This window comes from Varanus komodoensis, unplaced genomic scaffold, assembly GCF_004798865.1.
Source record: "Varanus komodoensis strain SLA01 unplaced genomic scaffold, ASM479886v1 scaffold21, whole genome shotgun sequence".
NCBI lineage: Eukaryota > Metazoa > Chordata > Lepidosauria > Squamata > Varanidae > Varanus > Varanus komodoensis.
This window is the reverse complement of record NW_025335589.1, coordinates 19,149,973-19,169,385: the sequence shown is the minus strand read 5'-3', so window position 1 is coordinate 19,169,385 and position 19,413 is coordinate 19,149,973. Positions and strand designations below refer to the sequence as shown.

Here is a 19,413-nt window from a genome sequence, read left to right as displayed (position 1 = left end):
TGTCAAAGTGCTGTAGGCAGCATCCATGGACATTGATCTTCCAAGGCTGTGTACACATTGCCTTGTGCATGCTTGGCAACACTGAGTTAAAGTGTTGCTGAGTTAAAGCAACACTGAGTTAAAGCAAAGGGCTTTATTCCCCAAAAAGGTGGCTTTCCCTTTGTGGTGTGATCCTCTAGGTTTAAGATATTGCCCTGACAGTTCTCATTTCTCTCCACCTTTTGTACACCTCTCCAAGCCTCTTGGTACCCCAGAAAGCAGAGATCTCTATTCCTCTCCCCTTCCTCTATTCCTCTATTTTAAAACCTACCTGGCTTTACTTTTCTTTTATTGGAGGGGAGGGGAGGGGAGGGGAGGGGGCAATAGAGAAATATGCTGCCTTGAAATCTGCATATATTTCCCTGTCCAGAAAAATGTTTACATTTGCCATGAACTATTCACTCTGCATTGTACATTTGCAGGCTGGGCTGCCATGTCAGGCAAATGTACTTACAGAATACAACAATAAGGTGAGGTCATATAGATAGGTATCTCCCATTAATTTTATGGGGCTAAGTAAATTGTCCATCCTCTGATCCACAACTGAGAAAAGGACAGAGCCAGACCCTTTTCAGCACTGTTACCATGATGGATAGTCAACAGTTCTGTTTCCCTTTTACTTACTCCTATTTATATGAACATAATATAAATTAGCTCTAAAAAGTGCGCACTGTTTATGGCACTGTTGCACACAGCCCTATCAATCCAGAGACTGGTTCTGTTCATTTTGATAAGTAGAAAGGCCAGAGGCTTGAGCAGACAGACAACAGTAATTCAGAAGCTAGCTGGGTCCAGTTCAAACCCCGGAGTGCCACCTTTACTTTCTCTCATATAAATGAATTGCTGCAATTCAATTAATTGTTGGCATTAATTCTGAACGGGACTATTCACTGGCCATAGATTGTCATAGTTAAAGTCAGGTGTGCTATATGAATGTACATATTTTATTTTTTATGACCAAACCCCATGTAAAAAGTATCATGTTACCTTGACTATGGTACTTACCCCATCTATCCACATTTCAATTAGCTGCTTAAACAGTTTGCTGTGAGAATATATGGACTTTTTTCAGGATTTCTCTGTTAAAAAAAAATCAGCCTATGAAGTATCCCGAAAAATACTTTGCATAATGAAACATCACAATCACTTTTGCATTTAGTACAGTCCTGATATATATCTGAGCAGTTTCTCCTCCTCCTTTTTGTGCAGTTGTTTGAAATAACCGTACCACTGTCTCATGGCCCGAAACCTGTAACAATCAGTTTCGCCAACCATACATCCTGCCGATGCATGTCCAAACTGGATGTCTACAGACAAGTTCATTCCATCATTAGACGTTCCTTGCCGGTGACACAATCACAGTAAGTATTAGGTTCTCTTTATTCTCCCTATGCTATGTAAAATCAGTTTAAACTTATTCTGTGTGTTGACAATAAAACTAAGTAAATTATTCATGTTAGATTATAATGGAGTGATCCCAAACATGAAGAAGACATTTAGACGAATCTATTATGTTATTTGTTTAATGAAAAAAAATGTGCAAAGCAAGATCCTGACCTTAATGGCAAAATTACTATAACTATGGTTTGTCATTCGTATGAATCATGGAAGATCTGCAAACATTCCATATTTGTAGTAGAATCTTTCAGGAAATCTAATTTTAAACTTATATGAAAACTTAGTGGTAATGCTCAATCCAACTCTGTCCAAATTATGAATAATCTTCAATTCAACTACCTTATTTAATATTTGCAGAATATTAAATAAGTCCTCTGACTAGTATAGTGGAATATAAGTTGATAGATGAAGTACAGATTAGGGGAACTCTGGATGCAAGTGATCACTCCATCCTTTGCTTTGAGATCAGGGGACTGGGGACGTGCAGCAGGTCAAGCACTAGAAGCTGGGACTTCAAGAGGGCCAACTTTGGCCAACTGAAGGCCAGACTGGGGAAAGTCTCCTGGGATAGGTTACTGGAAGGTAAACTAGTTGAGGAGGGGTGGATGGCACTCAAAAGGGAGGTTTTGGAGGCGCAAGCCTTGATGATACCTCTAGTCAGTAAGGTGGGGAGGCGGAGGAAAGTGCCGCCATAGATGCGAAAGGAGGTGGTTAGAGGGATTAGACAAAAGGGGAACCTCCATAGGAAATGGATACTGGGGCAAATAGACAAAAGGGTATACTGGGAGGAGGAGGCCCATTGCAGAAGGATTCTTTGCAAGGCTAAGGCTGATTACGAGCTGAAACTCGCCAAGAATATCAAGAGCAACAAAAAGGGCTTCTTTCAGCATGTAAATAGGAAGAGGAAGGGGAGACAAGTGGTGGGACCACTAAATAAGGAGATCCAATGACTGATATGAGGGAGCAGGCACAGATGCTAAATGACTATTTTGCCTCTGTGTTCTTCCCAAAGCAGGACTGGGGATATCTGCATGGGAGATTAGATGAGGCTGGGGACTTAGGGGCACAGATTAGAGTCACCCCCCCTTGAAGTCAAGGGCTCCTCAGGGCATTGGACATTACAAAGGCGCCAGGCCCTAACGGGTTACACCCGAGAGTACTTAGAGAGTTGGCAGGGGTTCTCTCATGCCCGCTGGCCTCCATTTTTGAGGCCTTGTGGAGAACGGGTGAAGTCCAGAGGACTGTAGGGTGGCATCAGTGGTCCCAATTTTCAGAAAGGGTAGTAGAAGGGACATGGGGAATTACAGACCTGTTAGCCTTACGTCCATTGTAGGAAAAACAATGGAAAGGCTCATAATAGAGAGAGATCTAGTGATGCTAGATAGGGAAGGGAGGCTGACAGCCACACAACACGGCTTCCACAAAAACAGGTCCTGCCAGACAAACCTTGTGGAATTCTATGACAAGGTTTCGAGATGGCTAGATGGAGGGGATGCAGTGGATGTGGTATACCTGGATTTCAGCAAGGCCTTTGACAAAGTGTCCCATGATATCCTGGTGGAGAAACTGAAGAGTTTTGGGATACACCAAAGCACTGTCCGGTGGATTAGGGCATGGTTGACTGACCGAAAGCAGAAGGCAACCATTAGTGGGGAACCATCGGGATGGCAGCCAGTGACAAGCAGGGTCCCCCAGGGCTCTGTCCTGGGGCCGATCCTATTTAATCTTTTCATTAATGACATGGAAGAAGGGGTGAACTGTCTGCTGATCAAATTTGCAGACGACCCTAAAACTGGAGCAGTGGCCACAACTGAGGAGCAGGTTCTTCAGATCCCAAAGGATCTGGACAGACTATGGAAGTAGGCAGGAGACAACAGGATGGCATTCAATATGGATAAGTGCAAGGTCTTGCACGTGGGGCATAGGAATAGCTGTCATAAGTACAGGTTAGGTGACAAGCGGCTGGAGAGCAGCACTTGTGAAAGGAACCTCGGGGTACTGATTGACTGCAGGCTAAACATGGGTTAGCAGTGTGATGTGGTGGTCAAGAGGGCGAATGCCACCCTTGGTTGCATAGCCAGAAGTGTGGCTTCTAGATCAAGAGAGGTATTACTACCACTTTATACGACTCTTGATGCACCCGCAACTGGTGTATCTTGCACAGTTTTGGGCCCCTCATTACAGAAAGGATATAGCCAGGTTAGAGTCAGTGCAGCGTAGGGCCACAAGGTTGGTGGCCGGTTTGCAGGGGATGGGGTATGAGGCAAGACTGAGGGAACTGGGTCTCTTCAGCCTGGAGAAGAGGAGACTCAGAGGGGATATGTTGGTGACATACAGGTATGTGAGGGGATGTCACACGGAGATGGGTACAGACCTGTTCTCCCCTGCAGAGGAAGTCAGGACGCGCTCCAATGCAGCAAAGCTCAGGGAGCCAAGGTTCCATTTGAATGCCAGGAAGCACTTCCTGACAGTTAGGACCCCAAGGGTGTGAAATGGGCTTCCTCGAGAGGTCATTGAGGCCCCATCGGTGCGAGAGTTCAAGGATAGGCTGGACATGCACATGGTGGGCATGTCATGAGCGGAGCCGGCTGGTGCCGGAGGTCAGACTAGATGGCCCGGGAGGCCCCTTCTGACTCGCTCTGTTTCTATGTTTCTAAGTTGAAAAAAATAAATGAATAAATAATAAGGATCGTAGAATTTAACTGTTTCCCTAAATAGGTGAGTACAAGGTTCTACACAAATTCTGATGGTTAATTAACCCCTAAGTAATTAGAGGAAAGACTGCAGTGGAAATTTCCTATTGCTACCTGGCTCTCAGCTTGGGCCATACAAGCAGTGGGGATTTGCCATTTCTAAATGTTCCTCCTGCACACTATTGTCATGGCAGCACTTTGTAGTAGGTTCATGTAATAGGTTGATTGTGACTGTGATATGCTAACAAATAAGTGCAACCTCTTCCTAGAATGTGGCCAGGTATTGTTAAAATGTAAACTTTTTCTTTTGCCCCAGTAAAAGGTGGCATTACAGCAGTTTCCTCTGCCATTTCTCTGAGTTGGCCATACAATTTTAGATATCCATTAATTCACTAGAGGAAGCTTGAAATTCTAGCATTAATCATCCTGGGTTCCAACCAGAAATTAATATTTCATTTTGAAACGTTTACTGTCCGTCTTCTTCATGTTTGCTCCAAAGAAAGTCCCACAGAATTCAGTCGGGCTTACACCTAGGTGAGTGTACATGGATGGCAAAGGGTTTTCAGCTCTTTTGCACTAATCAATCTAGTTTCTAAAGTGTGAAAATATTTTGTGTAGTTCTGTAGTGTATGAAGACTTGAATTCTGTTTGTCTGGCTTGTCCAGCTTTTAATGTCTTTCCCGTTCTTCCTCAACATAGATATTTTACAGTACAATTCTATACATGTCTTATTAAAATAATACCCATTGGTGGGATTTACTCCCAGGTGTGTATAGGATTTCAGGCTTAGTTGTTTTTAACTGCTTAGTGGTTTTGATAAAGGAAATTTAGATTTACATTATGAACAGTGGAACATACAACCATAACTCAGTCTGGCACCCTATGCAGCAATATAATGTACTGCTCTGCACATGTTTCTCTGGATTTGAAAGCTCGACACAAGAGCTCAACTTCATTACTCTGACAGTCTGTTTAAGGGTGGGATACAGAACCATAATTTTAGCCTTTTCTAAGTGGTTGTTATAAATCTATTTTTTCAGTTGGAACCCTTTAGTAAAGCAAAGTATCGTGTTTTCATTGTCTAATGAACTAAAGTTCCACCTGTGCAGTGTTATGTATTCTGGCTTATATTAAATTAGATCCCATAGCCTAGTAAGCTTTATAGCAGCATTGTCCAGATTTGCAAAGTAATCTGTACCAGAATTAGTGCTTCCTCCAGGTTTTTGAGGGCCCTTGGGCAAGGTACCCTTAAAGAGCTCCTCCACTCAGTGAATTTATCTTCTTACCATCACTGTCATCACTTGTTATTGTTCCTCATTCTCTTTGTCATTGCTGCTACCACTTGCTTGCTTGACAAGGAGACAACTAGACAGCACTTAAGCAGCTCCATTTCCTGCTGCTGCTCCCCACCATCACTGTTGTCTGGGACAAGATGAAAGGCAGGTGAACAGGGAAGTTGAAATGGTGAAAAGGAGGAACAAGTTCCAGGGGCTTTTGTCAGTCAGTATAGATGGAGTCTTTGGCTGGTGCCCAATCATACCTATGCTTGGCACTGAACAGAATGAATAAAATAGGACTAGGGCAAAGACCTCTAAGGTTGCATTGGTCTACTATGGATCTGTGATATATATACTGTACAGAAGCAATTGTCTTCATGCATTGTAATAAAACATCTTTTCCCCAATAGGTGTCATGTGGCAAACAAAACTTGTCCAAGAAATCATATTTGGAATAATCACATTTGCAGATGTCTCGCACACCACGACTTCAGTTTCTCTTCTTATCCTGGGGATATTGGTAAGCAAGTTTAGAGGACAACATGCTTTTGCTTTTCTTTAATGCAAAATAAAAGGAATCAGCATAAACTTCCCATAATTAAGAGCTCTTTAACCCTGGTTTAAGGAATATGGCACAGTTAATTGTTTCTTCACCCCACATTGTAAGATCACAAATTCATTGATTCAAGCATTGATGTAGGATATAGTTCACTAGCTTATGAGTAAAATATGAAATTAGCAACCATTTCTTCCACTTCTTTTTGCAATGCTAGAGCAGAATTATTTTTTTTCAATTCTTGCTATGCTTATAGACACAACTGAAGGATACCATGACATCTGTGGACCTAATAAGGAGCTTGATGAAGAAACCTGTCAGTGTGTCTGCAAAGGGGGAGTAAGGCCTTCCAGCTGTGGACTCCACAAAGAATTAGACAGAACATCATGCCAATGTACATGTAAAAATAAACTGCTGCCTAGTTCATGTGGACCCAACAAGAATTTTGATGAAGAAAAGTGCCAATGTGTATGTAAAAGAACATGTCCTAAACATCAGCCACTAAATCCTGCAAAGTGCATTTGTGAATGTGTAGAATCACCAAACAAATGTTTCTTGAAAGGAAAAAGATTTCACTACCAGACATGCAGGTAAGCAAAGAACAGAAATTTCTTCATGGTCCTGCAGCTTCTCTTTTGTGCTGCTAAAGGGCACTGGTTATAGTTTCTCACATTTCTTAAGTTTGCTAATCATGCTAATACTTGATTCCTGACAGGTAAGTCTGATGCTTATCATGTTGAAACTGTGTGCAAAGTGTTTTACTAACTGCAAGTAAAACATCTCAGTTGTCATACATAATGGCCTAACCAGAAAATGGTGTTTGTTCTATTTACAGGGCATGTTTGCTTTGATTGCCTGAGTAATCCATATTTGGGAATATTATACCAATTCTTAAATGTAATTGATGGGAGTGTTTGACACACATCTTTTAGCATAGCATTTCAATTATCCATTTTGTGGTCTTGATTCTATAGTCTAATAAAGCAGTTGATTTACATAAGCCAGTATTAGGTACATAGGGTTGTAGCAAACCAGAGAGAGCTTGCCTAAATCAACAGTTAAACAAACAAAAATTTGTTTTCTAAAATACATACAATTGTGATGCAATAAATTCAAGGATTTTTAATTAGCATGCTGGAAGTCCTCCTTTATGCAAGGATCTGTTGTGTGAAATAGACTACAAACATCAAGTAGATAAAATTTCATAAAACCAAAAGAAAATTAAGTCCAAAGGCATGTCACACATAATTTGATCCAAGATCTTTTTCAACCGCCAATGTCTATGTTGAGTTTATAGCACAGCCTGCTTTGCTCTTAAAAACCATGTGCAAACTCAGGGAGTGGATTGGGGCCCTGAACACACTCTACATAAAAAGTAGGAAGATGTAGCTGCTAAATACAGACTCAAAGTAATGTCTCTTTTGGCCTTGATAACTAGTTTGATGTTCACTATCAAGCCATTTGCCTGTTAGGATAGAAGGGAACAAATGCAAGTATTGCTCCACTAATCACAAACCTGATTCCCACAGGCTATCATAACGGCTAGTTTACTTTGCATTATAGAGAACTACTGTCTCTAAAGCTAAATGAAAAGCCACATGACTGCCTTTCATAATGTTGTCCTGGGCACAAAGGGACAACATCTTAGAGGCTCTTGCATGATTCTCTCCCAAAGGTCTTCCCTCTGGCCAGGATAAGCAACTAAGATCCCTTAAGCCCATTAGGATTAAAAGGACTAGAGGCAGGGAAGGGCCAGTGATGTCAGAAGTAGTCTGGAGCAGCATAACTGGAAAGGCAGGTAAGAAAGCAAAGCACAGGATTTTCAGTTTGTGATTTTTCCATACCTGGTGACTCATAACCAGGAATCCACACATTTTGACTAGTCCTGGTACTTGCCACCATCGGACAGTGAAGTCTTTTAAATTTTATTTGCAATTGTAACAAAAAAGGGAACAACAACATTGACACTGAATTGTAACAAAAAAGGGAACAACAACACCGACAACAAAAGTGAGCCTGTCACTCTCTTTCTAGCTAATATTGTGAATAGGTATTGTGAATGCAGAATGGAGTCTTGTCTGTAACATCACAGATAAAAATACCCTAACACCCAGCACCTACGAGTACTCTCATGGGTTTGTGCCTATTGCATTGAAAGTAATGAGATGCCATACTGCTGAGGTTCTTCAGGACTTAACACAAGGCCAGGAAGATCCTCCAGGCTACAGAGAAGGATGTGGAGTTCCATCAGAAAAAAAATGTACTCATCTGTGGTAAACTGGCAAGCTGATTTGCCTGTTTACTGCTGAAATGCAAAGTTACAAGCAATGTGAAGTGAGGGAGTTTGATTCATCATTCACACATACAAGTGACATCAGGTATGCATGTGTGAATAAGTTCAATTGAAAATGATAGTGTACGTGGAAAAGTGCACACTATTGTTATTAATAATAAAGGTATTATTAACTAGTTTATCTGGCGCTAGGAGGAAAATATAGCCGTCCTATTTCAAAAATGCCAGTTTTTTCCCCTCCATAAACCCCCACCATTAAATAGTTCCTGTGGATAAATTTAATAGGAATAAAATACAGGATGAACCCAAAGCCGAGCAATTAACTCATCATGGATTATTTTTCCTCTTAGCATAATTTTTAATATATACCAGGATTATGTCTATGCTAAATGGTTATGTTTTCAATTTTTAACAGGCATGAGGCAACTTGAGATTCTGATTTGTGTATATTATCCAAATAAGTCAATCCAGTGTGACAGGTTATACAGAAAAATTTGCACAAGATGTGGCAAGTCAGCCCATGATGATTATAGCTTCTGTGTCTTCCCCATTCTTTACTGATTTCCTCATAGCTGTGTTGATTTGTCAAAAATAGTTGTAATATAATCTTGTTATAAACACAGAATGTCCTTTTTTTTTTTTTTTTTTGCAGAATACAATATCCAGCTCCAAATCTATTTTCTGGTCATATTAAACATGGATTCGTCTGTACCATGATTAGCCACACTTAAAAACCCAAATAATCTACTAAATTTTAAATCTAATTTCATATTGCTGATTTTAGCTAAGTTACTTCTATTGACTAAAGCCCTTATTAGGACATTGTTGCTCCTTACTCCTGTATTGTTTGTGCTGAGAAATGAGCCACAATAAGGGAGCAACTGATGCTTTAAATACGATCAGTTCATCAGGTCCCACAGAGTTGTTTCAAATGAACATTGCGTAAACACTGTCCATCATTCCTCTTTGCAGGATGTGTAGCTATTTCCATTGTGACTATTTTCATATAGACACAAGAACAAGGCAGGAACTTCCCAATATGGTGTAGTAGTTAGAAGGTTGGACTAGCGCTGTGGGGACCTGGAATCTTCTACTCCCATTCTGCCTGTCACTGATTCTTAGTCTAACCTACTTCATTAGGTTGTTGAGAAGAAGCTCTTGCATGCTGCCTTGGCTCCTTGGAGAAAAGGCAGGATATAAATCTAGCAAATAAATATAAAATTCCAAACAAATTTACTGAATGGGATCATCCCATGAGGAACACAATAAGATGTAGTTCTGTGTACAAACAAGTATGGCACATCTTCCTGATTAATCCCAATGAAAGTAGCTACTGGGTTCACTTAGTTTTATGTGATAAGATAGTGACAGATATTCCTGAGGGATGACTACAGTAATGCTTTTTTTTAAGACTGACAGCTCAACTCAGTTCCTCCTGATATTTTCCTAGCAGAGAGGCATCCACATGAAATGTTCTTAAATGCTTTCTTACTAATTCTTCCTGTAGACATTTACCCTGGTAAGTCCCCTAATTTATCAAGAAGAGTGCTGTTAGTACTACAGTTACTCTTGCTTCTTCCACTGCTTTTGCTTGGAGGTTAGAATAACATGCAATAGGTTCTCCCAGTTTTGCCTGTTTCTAGGAGTAAACATCCTGACTTCTGTCAGCATAAGCTATAATTTGTTGTCACAAGCCACAAGTAAGAAAAATACTGCCTTCATGGATTCATCTTTGTATCCTTTCCCCATTCATGGCTGTGGTTCATTGTTAGGTTTTCACTGGGTATTCCATGGTTTTTCTCAAAAAGGTTTTTGTTTTTTGCTTTTTAAACCACCCTGCCTTGCTCAAAGATGGGGTGGAAGGGCAATACATTGTGATTTTCATGTTTAACAATTCTACACATAGATTACTTGCTGCATGTAAACATAAACTGGGCTTGCACGAAACAGCAAATAACCCTGCAGTGTTTCTGCAGTGCATGGATTTTTGCCCAGGCTCAGTGCTCAGATGATCACATGGATGGCATCATGGTTTCTGCATTCCCTGCTCCATCCTCATGGCCTCACCACGTATCTCGGCAGTCCCATAAGCCAAATCCCCACCTTTTCCATATTCTTGACTATGGAACACAGCAGCCTTCTAATTGATCCTCTGTGGTCCTGTGGCAGGTCCCCTCTCCCAACTTCCCCGCAAGTGCACCTGCGAGTCTGCAGTGCTTCACACCTATGCCAGACCCCAGAGATTTTTATTGAGTCAAAATGAACAGTGTCACTGTGATTCCCTTCATCTTTTCCCTCCATGTATTTTCATTACGTCTTCCAAATGTAAGGGAGAAGGACATCTAGCTTGACCAGTGGGACTAGGTGAGCAATGACATCTCTGCTCTTGCTAGAGGACCCTATGAGGTTTCCATACCAACAATGGTAAACTGGCAGTCCTGGGTCTGGATGACTGGAGAAGCCATAGTGAAGTGTGGGAACTTTAGAACAGACTGTTGATTCTCTCTGTGGTTTCAGAAGACAAACCCTACCATGCAGGAACTCCAGAACTGGGTTTGGACATTACAACAGACCTATAACAATAAGATTTCACCATATGTTACAATGCTTTATATTTATATGTGAGCATAATATGTGATGATCTGTCTGCACACAGAACATATATAGTTGTGTATGTGTGGATGTGTGTGTATATACACACACACACATACATACATGCAGTATATATTCATCTCTCCTCTAACTTTCTATCAAGAAAAATGGTACTCAAAGCAACACCCTGGCATTTGTGACATACTAAATAACTTCTAAGAACAGTATCCTGTGCTATTAAAATAGAGATCAATAACCAAAAAAGAATTGCTCCAGGGGAAAAAGCTAAAAATGATTCTATTATTGTGTAAGTGAAATAGGTGCCCCACAAGCAGACTCATTAGAAGGGAAAAGGGAGGGTGGGCAGAGATGTACCAGAAAGGATTTCCTACATATCAGAGAAAATCGATCATTTGTTTTGTTTGCTTTATGTGAGCTTTTAAGCCACAACTACAAACATAATTTGCAGGGAGCAAGATCTGTAAGATGCACACTGCCTTCATGTTGCCTCCCAAAAAAGAGTTTTTTAAAAGAGACCATAAATGCCCCTGCAATAAAGAAACAAAGAAAAAACCTCAGGCAGAGGATTTTGCCTTGGAAACCATGTGTTCTAAAGAGCACATATACTTTCTTCAAGCCTGTTTTCACCTCAATACAAGGCCTGCTGCAGCCAGAGCAAGACATTTCTAGTTAAAGAAGCAGGCTGTGATGGCTGTCCCCAGAGCCAGGTGTCCCAATGAAATTTAGGAGATCTGGCTTTTGAGTTTTAAATCAGATTGGACCAGAAAAAGGAATGGGTATGGTGAGCAACTGTCTTCTTGTCTTAGTATTCTTCTCCCATTCCCCTCCACAAATGTGCTTTTGAAGGCCTGTACTTTTAATAACTTATTTCTAACCTGGAATATGTAAGTGCACTATTAATCAGGAGGAATGTCAATAGAGCATTGCTATACTATGTTTAATAAAAACAGTGAGACAAATTTAACAACTAATTAAAAATATAGCTGTTTTGAAACTTGAAACATACACTTTTTGCTTTTGACTCACCGCCAGCATTTGAAAAGCCAAAGACTAATACTTTGTCTACATTATACACCAGAGGCTATTTGGCATTGTCAGTATGAGGTTATGTTAGGTCAACCTGTTTTAAAAACAACCGTAAGAAATTATCATGCTATGACATACTTGTTTATAGCTTTTGTGCTGCAATCCTTGTAGAAACAAACTATCTACTGATGCAAAATATTTATCTTGTAAGCATGAAGTGTTTGCTAGTAAAATATTTGATTACTTTCTCGACTGAAGGACTATAAATTATTACTTTCTTTTCATCGCCTTTTCAAGCTGTCATATATGTAAGCTCAAACATGCATATTGCTCCCACTGATGTAATACGAACTGTGTATGGGCAAAAGTGTGTTCTCTGTACAGGCTCACGGCCATGTTTCAAAATTAGACTGTTTCCAAGAGAAATTGTTGGCAAATGTTTTACAAATGAGAGTAATTCTGATTTGTAGAATGGCTCACTGTGGCTATATAATTGGTTGGCTTCCTAGCATTGTCTGGGAGAGTCATAGGATCATGCAGAGCTCCAGCTCCAAGGTCCTGTGTTTTGGGGGCTGGAACAACAAAAGCCAAGTCCCTGCCATGCCTCTCTCACAGCCAGCACAGAAGCAAAACGGGCCAGCTGCCTTCCCAAGGTTGCAACCAGGCCTCAGAGAGGACAGAAAAGGAACATGTTGGGAGGTGAGGCAGGCTGGGGGCAACACTGTGCTAAACCCTGTTTGCACCTCAGCCTCCCTGCCGCCATACTAAGCCAGCTGGAGAAAAATGGCCATATAAAGAAAATGCATGGGATGAGGAGCCAAATATTGCATTGGACACGTTTAAGCCTCCAAGTTGAGCGGCTTACATGCCTCTAAGGTGGAGAGTATTGGATTGCATCCTCAGAATAGTATATAGTAACAGTAGAAAAATTACATTATTAGATATCTACATAGGTTTCTCATACTTTGGATTTTTGTTCATTGTATAGTTTATGAATCTATTTAAACTTATTCATTAAACACCTCAAACAGATTTACGTAGATCTGTACAATTTAAAACACAGTCACTTTATTAATAATACTTAACTATGGAAAGTGCCCATTTATTTTGATTCTGAAAGAGCCATTGTGGTAGAATGGATAGGTTGTTTGCCTAGAACTGATGAGCCCCTGTTAAACTGTATACTCGGAGATAAACTATATATTACCATAGCTGCATAGTTCTGGCCTTGAGTGTAGGGCAGTTTCAACCACAAATTGCCAGTGTGGGGTGTGGGTCCAGTCCACATCAGAACCTTTGTTTAAGGCATTTGCCATGGCTTAAGGTCCCGGTCTTGATTAGCCACCACATCTATTGGCATTGCCAAAAAGGTTCTGTTCATTTCGGTGCAAACTCTTTGGGAAGTATAAATTGCAGGTTCAGAGAGCCTTATCTGGATTAAGATAAGCATAGGACAAAGGATTCCTGTTTGGAGTGGTGGGTTGAGGTGCAAGTAATTTGTGGCGGGAAGGGGGGGCACATGTACTTATGAGTACATTGTGAAGCTAAGGTAACATGCAATTTTGCTGTCAATCATAAAACTCATTGGATGATCTTTGGCCAGTAACTACCATACAAAATAACAAAAGAAGACAAAACAAGGCTCAGGGAGATGCATAGCACCTTGAACATCTTGAGGAAAGAAAGGATATAGATGCAATAATTTCGTAAGTGTTTGCAATTAGTTGGAGTCATTGACCTGAATTTGAACTTGCTTAGAGTCAGTTGTTCAAATTATAGTTACACATTATTATGGTTGGATCCTGACTTATTCATGCTTAGAATTATCCCACTGAAATTTATGGGTCTTGTTAGCCCACAAGAAATGTGTCCCAATTTTTTAATTGGATGAGCACAAGTAAATCTGGATCTAACTCTGTGTGTGTGTGCACACATGTGCATAGGAAAGTAATTACTTTTCTGCACAATTTATTGAAGCAGTCGCATACTGCTTGCCCACAGCATCCATCTTCATTTGTCATAAAAGTAGAAACCTGCTGTGGGGAATGGAAAGCACTGCTGAATCAGGTCAATGGTCTTTCTAATCCAGCACCCTCATTCTCACAGTGGCCAAACCAAATTGTTCCAGAAAACACACAAGCAGGGCATGAACAGAATAGAATTCCCTCTCTCACCACCGATCCCAGTGATTGCCATTCAGTGATATACTTCCTCTGCATGTGAACATAGCACAATGTGACATCTTGTATCTGTCTTTCCAAACATCCATAACAAAAATGAAGATCCACGCGTACTGTTATCTGCAAAGAGATGCCTGATGGCCTGGTACTTGCAAGTAAAGCACATACTATTGCTCACACTTCCAAAGTTGCTTCACTTTCACTTCTGCTTTCATTCATTATTTCAAAAAGGTGGTTTTAACTACTAAAATAACAGGGGGTTGTATGCTAAGGTAAACAGACTCTTGCATAACACCAAGTACCAAAACCCAAACTCACACTCGCCAACAAAAATAAACATTGCCGCAGCAGAAATAGGTCTGTAAAAGAGAAGGGGGCTGTGGCAGGAAGAGAGAAGTTGCAACTATGCACATAATGTCCAGTTCTCTTAGGGCATGTCTGGACAGATTTCAGGCATACAGGATATGTTTTAGGGTTTATTGCTAGAATCCTAAAATACAATTTAAAAAGTACTGGCCTAGAGCCCTTATTTGCAATTAGAATTAAGGAACAAGGTATCTTCAAACAGAAGCTCAGCTGAGAAATTTTTCTGTATCAGAAATGAGCTCACTGCTCTTTGACCCCAAACCCTGCTTCTATTTTCCCCCAAGCATTCTTCATTTCAGCAGACTAAGCCAGGGTGGAAGCACCTTTTCTTTTTTGCTACTATGGTTAAGCGATGGGAAGCATGAAATTCTGGCCAATCTATTGTAAATCACCAGAGATGCACCAGTAATTTCCAGTATCCTTCAGCTTTTTAAGAGCACACTGCTGTCTTAGAATTGTCAGAATAATTTCTCATGTAAGTTTTGAAATTTTTCAACACTTGTTTTGTCCATCTTCTCTCAGTTGCTACAGACCACCATGTACAGTTCGAACGAAACGCTGTGATCCTGGATATTATTACAGTGAAGAGGTGTGTCGTTGTGTACCCACATATTGGAAAAGACCACTTATCAATTAGAGAAGATACCATCTGACAATTTGGTGTACATTTTTCCTGTTTATTATTTTAAGACTGCTAATATTTTGGATTTACTGTGCAGAAGATCCAAAATCCTAATTATAGGATTACCAGAAGCAGACTTACTTGTGCTCTGAGACACATGGAAAGCAAAACTAGAGAAAACTGGGATATTTTTCATTATAAAGAACTCACTGAGGACTTGATTTGCCAATGACCAAACAGCCTAGGTGTTCTTCCTTGTGATTTTTTTAAAAAAGATAATAACTATATAATTTATTTCCATTAAAAATATTGTACTGCATTCTTGTTTATAGCAGTAACAATTGTTAAATCTCACTGTGATCAATATTTTTATATCGTGCAAAGTATGTTTTAAATAAAATGAAATTGTATTATATGCTTTTGAAGTGTTTGATGCTGTTCAGAGTTATATCCTGTTACGTAATCTATATAGCAGCAATTCATAAAAATGGTAATTGAAAGTATCATTCTGGGATCCTGAACTAAGTTTCCTATCTAATAAAAATAAATAATTAGCTAATCAGAAGAATACCTAAGGGAACAATATATATTGATGTTATTCAGCATATAAAGAAATTAAGACTGTGGCCAATAAAGCAATTTAGCCTTACGCTAGACAGGATGCATATGCCATTGTCATTGCCTCTAAGAACAAAATTACTGGCCCTGGTGTGACAGGCCAAATACACACACAATGGACTCTGGCAGTGCAGAATGGTAGTTTTAAAACATCACAACCACACCCCTTCCAAAGAGGGCTATACCTGTGCAATCCACTCCTGTAGGAGCAGAACATGTAACATTTAAGAGCCCTGACAATGATGAAAGCAAAGAGAAAATGGGTCAGTTTCTTTCCACATACAAGCGCATACTTCAACAAGAAAAACATAACTCGGAGTCTAAGAGGAAGGAATGTACTTAGTTCCCCGCTCCACTATCCCAGCAGCCAATCCTAAAATCTTCCCCCTCCTTTTCTACAGCAGATGCAATTACACAAGTCACTGCACATCCTCCACTGAACTAACGTACCATGGGAAGGAAGGTGAGCCCTCTTTCGTGCCCTTCAGCTCAGTTCTGGGCTAGCTGAGCAGCTTGCTGCACAGCCAGTCCTGGAAACTCCCTGTTTCAGTAACATCAAGATTGGCTAATGACAGAGCATCTGTAGCACCACTCATGTCAAAGACCACCCTCAGAATCCTCCTAGCTGCACCACAGTTTTGCCCTGAGCTAGCCTCCAATAAATTTTCAGGACTTTGAGCTAGTCATATGGCCAGGTTTGGACAATCCTAAGAATTGTGTGTGCTGGGTGAGTGGCTCATCATTGCCTAATTACCTTCATGGCACACAGCTTGCTATACCATCTGATCCTGGCAAAGCGAGGCTTTTAAAACCATCTCAGAACCCTACATCAAGTCATGGGTTTGGGAATGATTTCAAAGTCATGTCTCACACATCTTACCAAGTTCAACAGCACAGCAAGCCATGCACTACAAGGATAATTAGGCAAATCAGATGGTTTGCACCCTACATGCACAGGTGCAGGGAAAAAAGGCCACGGTGGCTTTGCTTCCTCATGATTGTTTGAATCCAACCAGGATGTCACTCAAAATCTAGTTCATCCTATAAAACTATGGCCACTCAGTAGTAAACTGTACAGGTAAAACTTTTTCCAAAAAAGTCTCCACGCATCTTCAATGTTATCCACAATTGCTCTTATTTTTGGGGACAGTGGGCTTCCCAATTAACTTCACTAAAGGGGGAAGCTCTGCATGTCATTCCCACCCACCACTGATAAATAGGAAAGTCCAAGGTTGTAGGAGTTCCATGCACATGTGGAAGCTGTCAATCAGATATAGGAGACTGTCAGTCAGAATCAAGTGCTTATACTTTCCTCTCTTGTGTGCTCTGGTAGCACCATCTTTTTATGTGGGACATGTATGAGAAGACTCCTTAACAACTGGTATACATAACTTTATCACAGAGGTGCTTACATCATTCTCTTTTACATATTTTCTCCTCGTAGTTTCCTGATTTTAGGAATGGCTGCAAAAAATCCAACATTATTTAAGGATTATTTATTATGTAAAGATGTTTAAACCTTGTAAAGATCACTGCATAGCTCTACAGTTCACTCTTGCTGCAGTTTTCTGTTCTTGTTTTACTCTTTCTTGAAATCACGTACTTGAATATTTGAAATATTTTGTCAGTTTCCTTTTGATAATACATTTGCACACATGAATGCAGATAACATTTATATTTCTGGTTTGCTTCTTTGTACTGTTCCTTTAAATCTTGCTACATAAATGTCTATAAATAGGAAGATGTGGTTTTTAAAATATCCATGGGAGCATCTGAGACTTTACTGCTTTGGCAGGAAATTATTTTTCTAAAATCTGTAAACTATTGACAGCAAAAGTGGTTCTGCTACAGCTTTTGCCAAAGGGAAGAAAATAATCAGTTCTCAAATTCCCATTGTAGAGGGTCAGATTAATTTCTGTGATCTTCCCTTAATAAATCTGTGCCCTAATTCAATTATAGCTCCTGATTTTTTAAAAAGTTACTAACTAATGTTGCAGTTGGGAATTCAAATCTTACTCTCTATTCCATCTGTTCCCGTCCTTTTTTTGTTGTAGATATGCAGTAGTATAGACCATGGCATTCTTTTAAAAAGTACTATGCTGTCTTCAAACATGTAACTGCTTTCACATGGATTACTTTAAGACAAAGGTGTGTAAACAAATACGGGCAAACTACAAATGCAGTAATGCCAAAATTAGAGATTGTCCATACAAAACCAGAAGAAACATGAAGCTAAATATAGGAATTTTAGGAATTCTCTCTATCTCTCTCCCTCCATATATAATGTGTGAGAAACTGCTGGGAAAGGACTGGAAAACCATTCCTCTGCATACAGCTTACGTTGTGTAGACAGACACCAGAGCTACAGACTGAAGCACTTGCTTAGGAGTTCCTGGGAGCTGGAGGGATTCCCCTACTCCCTTGGATACACACCTTAAAATGGTGAAGGAGTTTGACAGTGTCTGGGAAACTGAGAAAAATGCTACCATGGGGCCAGACTGTCTAAGTAGGCTGATCTTCTAGAAGGGTCCATCAAGGAAGCTGATGCAAAAGACTAAGATGCATCCGCCCTCTTCAGGAGTAACAATCACATCAGCAGAAGAGCATGGATCTCTTTAATGGTGAGAGGGGCAAAGAAACTTCTGAAGAGCAACTACTGGGCAGCAGGAGATAACTGATTAAGAATCTTTTGCAGACTACTGCAGTGATAGCCAAACTAACTCAGCAAGCTAACTCTTCTGCATAGAAGGCGGCAATGGTAAATCATTTCTGCATCATCTTAGGGTTGCAAACCTTATGATAAAAGAATTCAAAATGAAAGAAAAATTGTGTCAGAAGTCAAGATCCTTAGATTAAAAGGCAATCATCAAGCTATGGGGAACAGCAAAAGAAGGTATGAATACTGCTGTTGCTAATGACACAATTAGATCAAAGCTGAAAGGAAATCTAGTAACTGGCATGCACAGAGGTGAAAGGAAAGTTGAATGCTGAACGTATACAATTGGAACATGGAACATCTGAAGCGTGAACCAAGTTTACAAACTGGAAATTGGAAAGCAATAAATGGGACAGCTTGGTGCGAGCAAACCAAATCGGACTGGAATGGGACATTCCACAAAAACGCAAATGGTTTTACTCCAGAAATGGCAAACTCAAAAGCTCTAATACTGAGGCAAGATGTAGCATAGGCAATAAGATGCTACAATGCAAGATGTGACTGGATCATCTTAATCAGAGTTAGTGGAAAACCTATCAACATAATCATAATTCAAGTCTCCAGGGATGCTGAAGAAGTAGAAATTGAAAATATCTATGCAGGTTTGCGAGAAGAAGCCAACAATCTCTTCATCACAAAAACATACTTCAAGGAACTGTACCCATGGACATCACCAGATGACCAATATAGAAATCAAATAGACTATGTAATTGGAAGCTGTATTCTCACAGTCAAAGCATGACCAGGAGCAGATTGCCATAGTTATAATGAACTCTTAATATCAAAAATCAGAGTAAAGCTGCAAATGACTGCTAACAAACATAGTACTGAATACAGCTTCAATAACATTCCAATAAATCCACATAAAGAATATGTTGTATTACTCAACTTAATGACCATGAGCCAGAAGAATTGTGGACTGAAACCAGTTTGCATAGAACAGGAACAAAAAACCTTTACTTGAAAGTAAAATGAAATTGGTTTGATTTATTTTTATTTTCAATAAATAGCATCCC

The 19,413-nt window shown here is 40.1% G+C and overlaps 1 protein-coding gene across 4 annotated transcripts in view; it reads left to right on the top strand.

Moving 5' to 3' along the window:
* Nucleotides 1-17,634, top strand: part of LOC123023708 (vascular endothelial growth factor C-like) — a 63,029-nt gene extending 45,395 nt beyond the window's left edge. For all 4 annotated transcript variants that reach the window (XM_044430641.1, XM_044430640.1, XM_044430639.1 and 1 more), the window contains 4 exons: nt 1,249-1,400; nt 5,818-5,927; nt 6,220-6,553; nt 14,964-17,634. In XM_044430641.1, the coding sequence (XP_044286576.1) occupies nt 1,249-1,400; nt 5,818-5,927; nt 6,220-6,553; nt 14,964-15,078 (711 nt within the window). In that variant the 3' untranslated portion in view covers nt 15,079-17,634. The remainder of the gene's footprint in view (nt 1-1,248; nt 1,401-5,817; nt 5,928-6,219; nt 6,554-14,963) is intronic.
* The last annotated feature ends 1,779 nt before the right edge of the window (nt 17,635-19,413 follow it).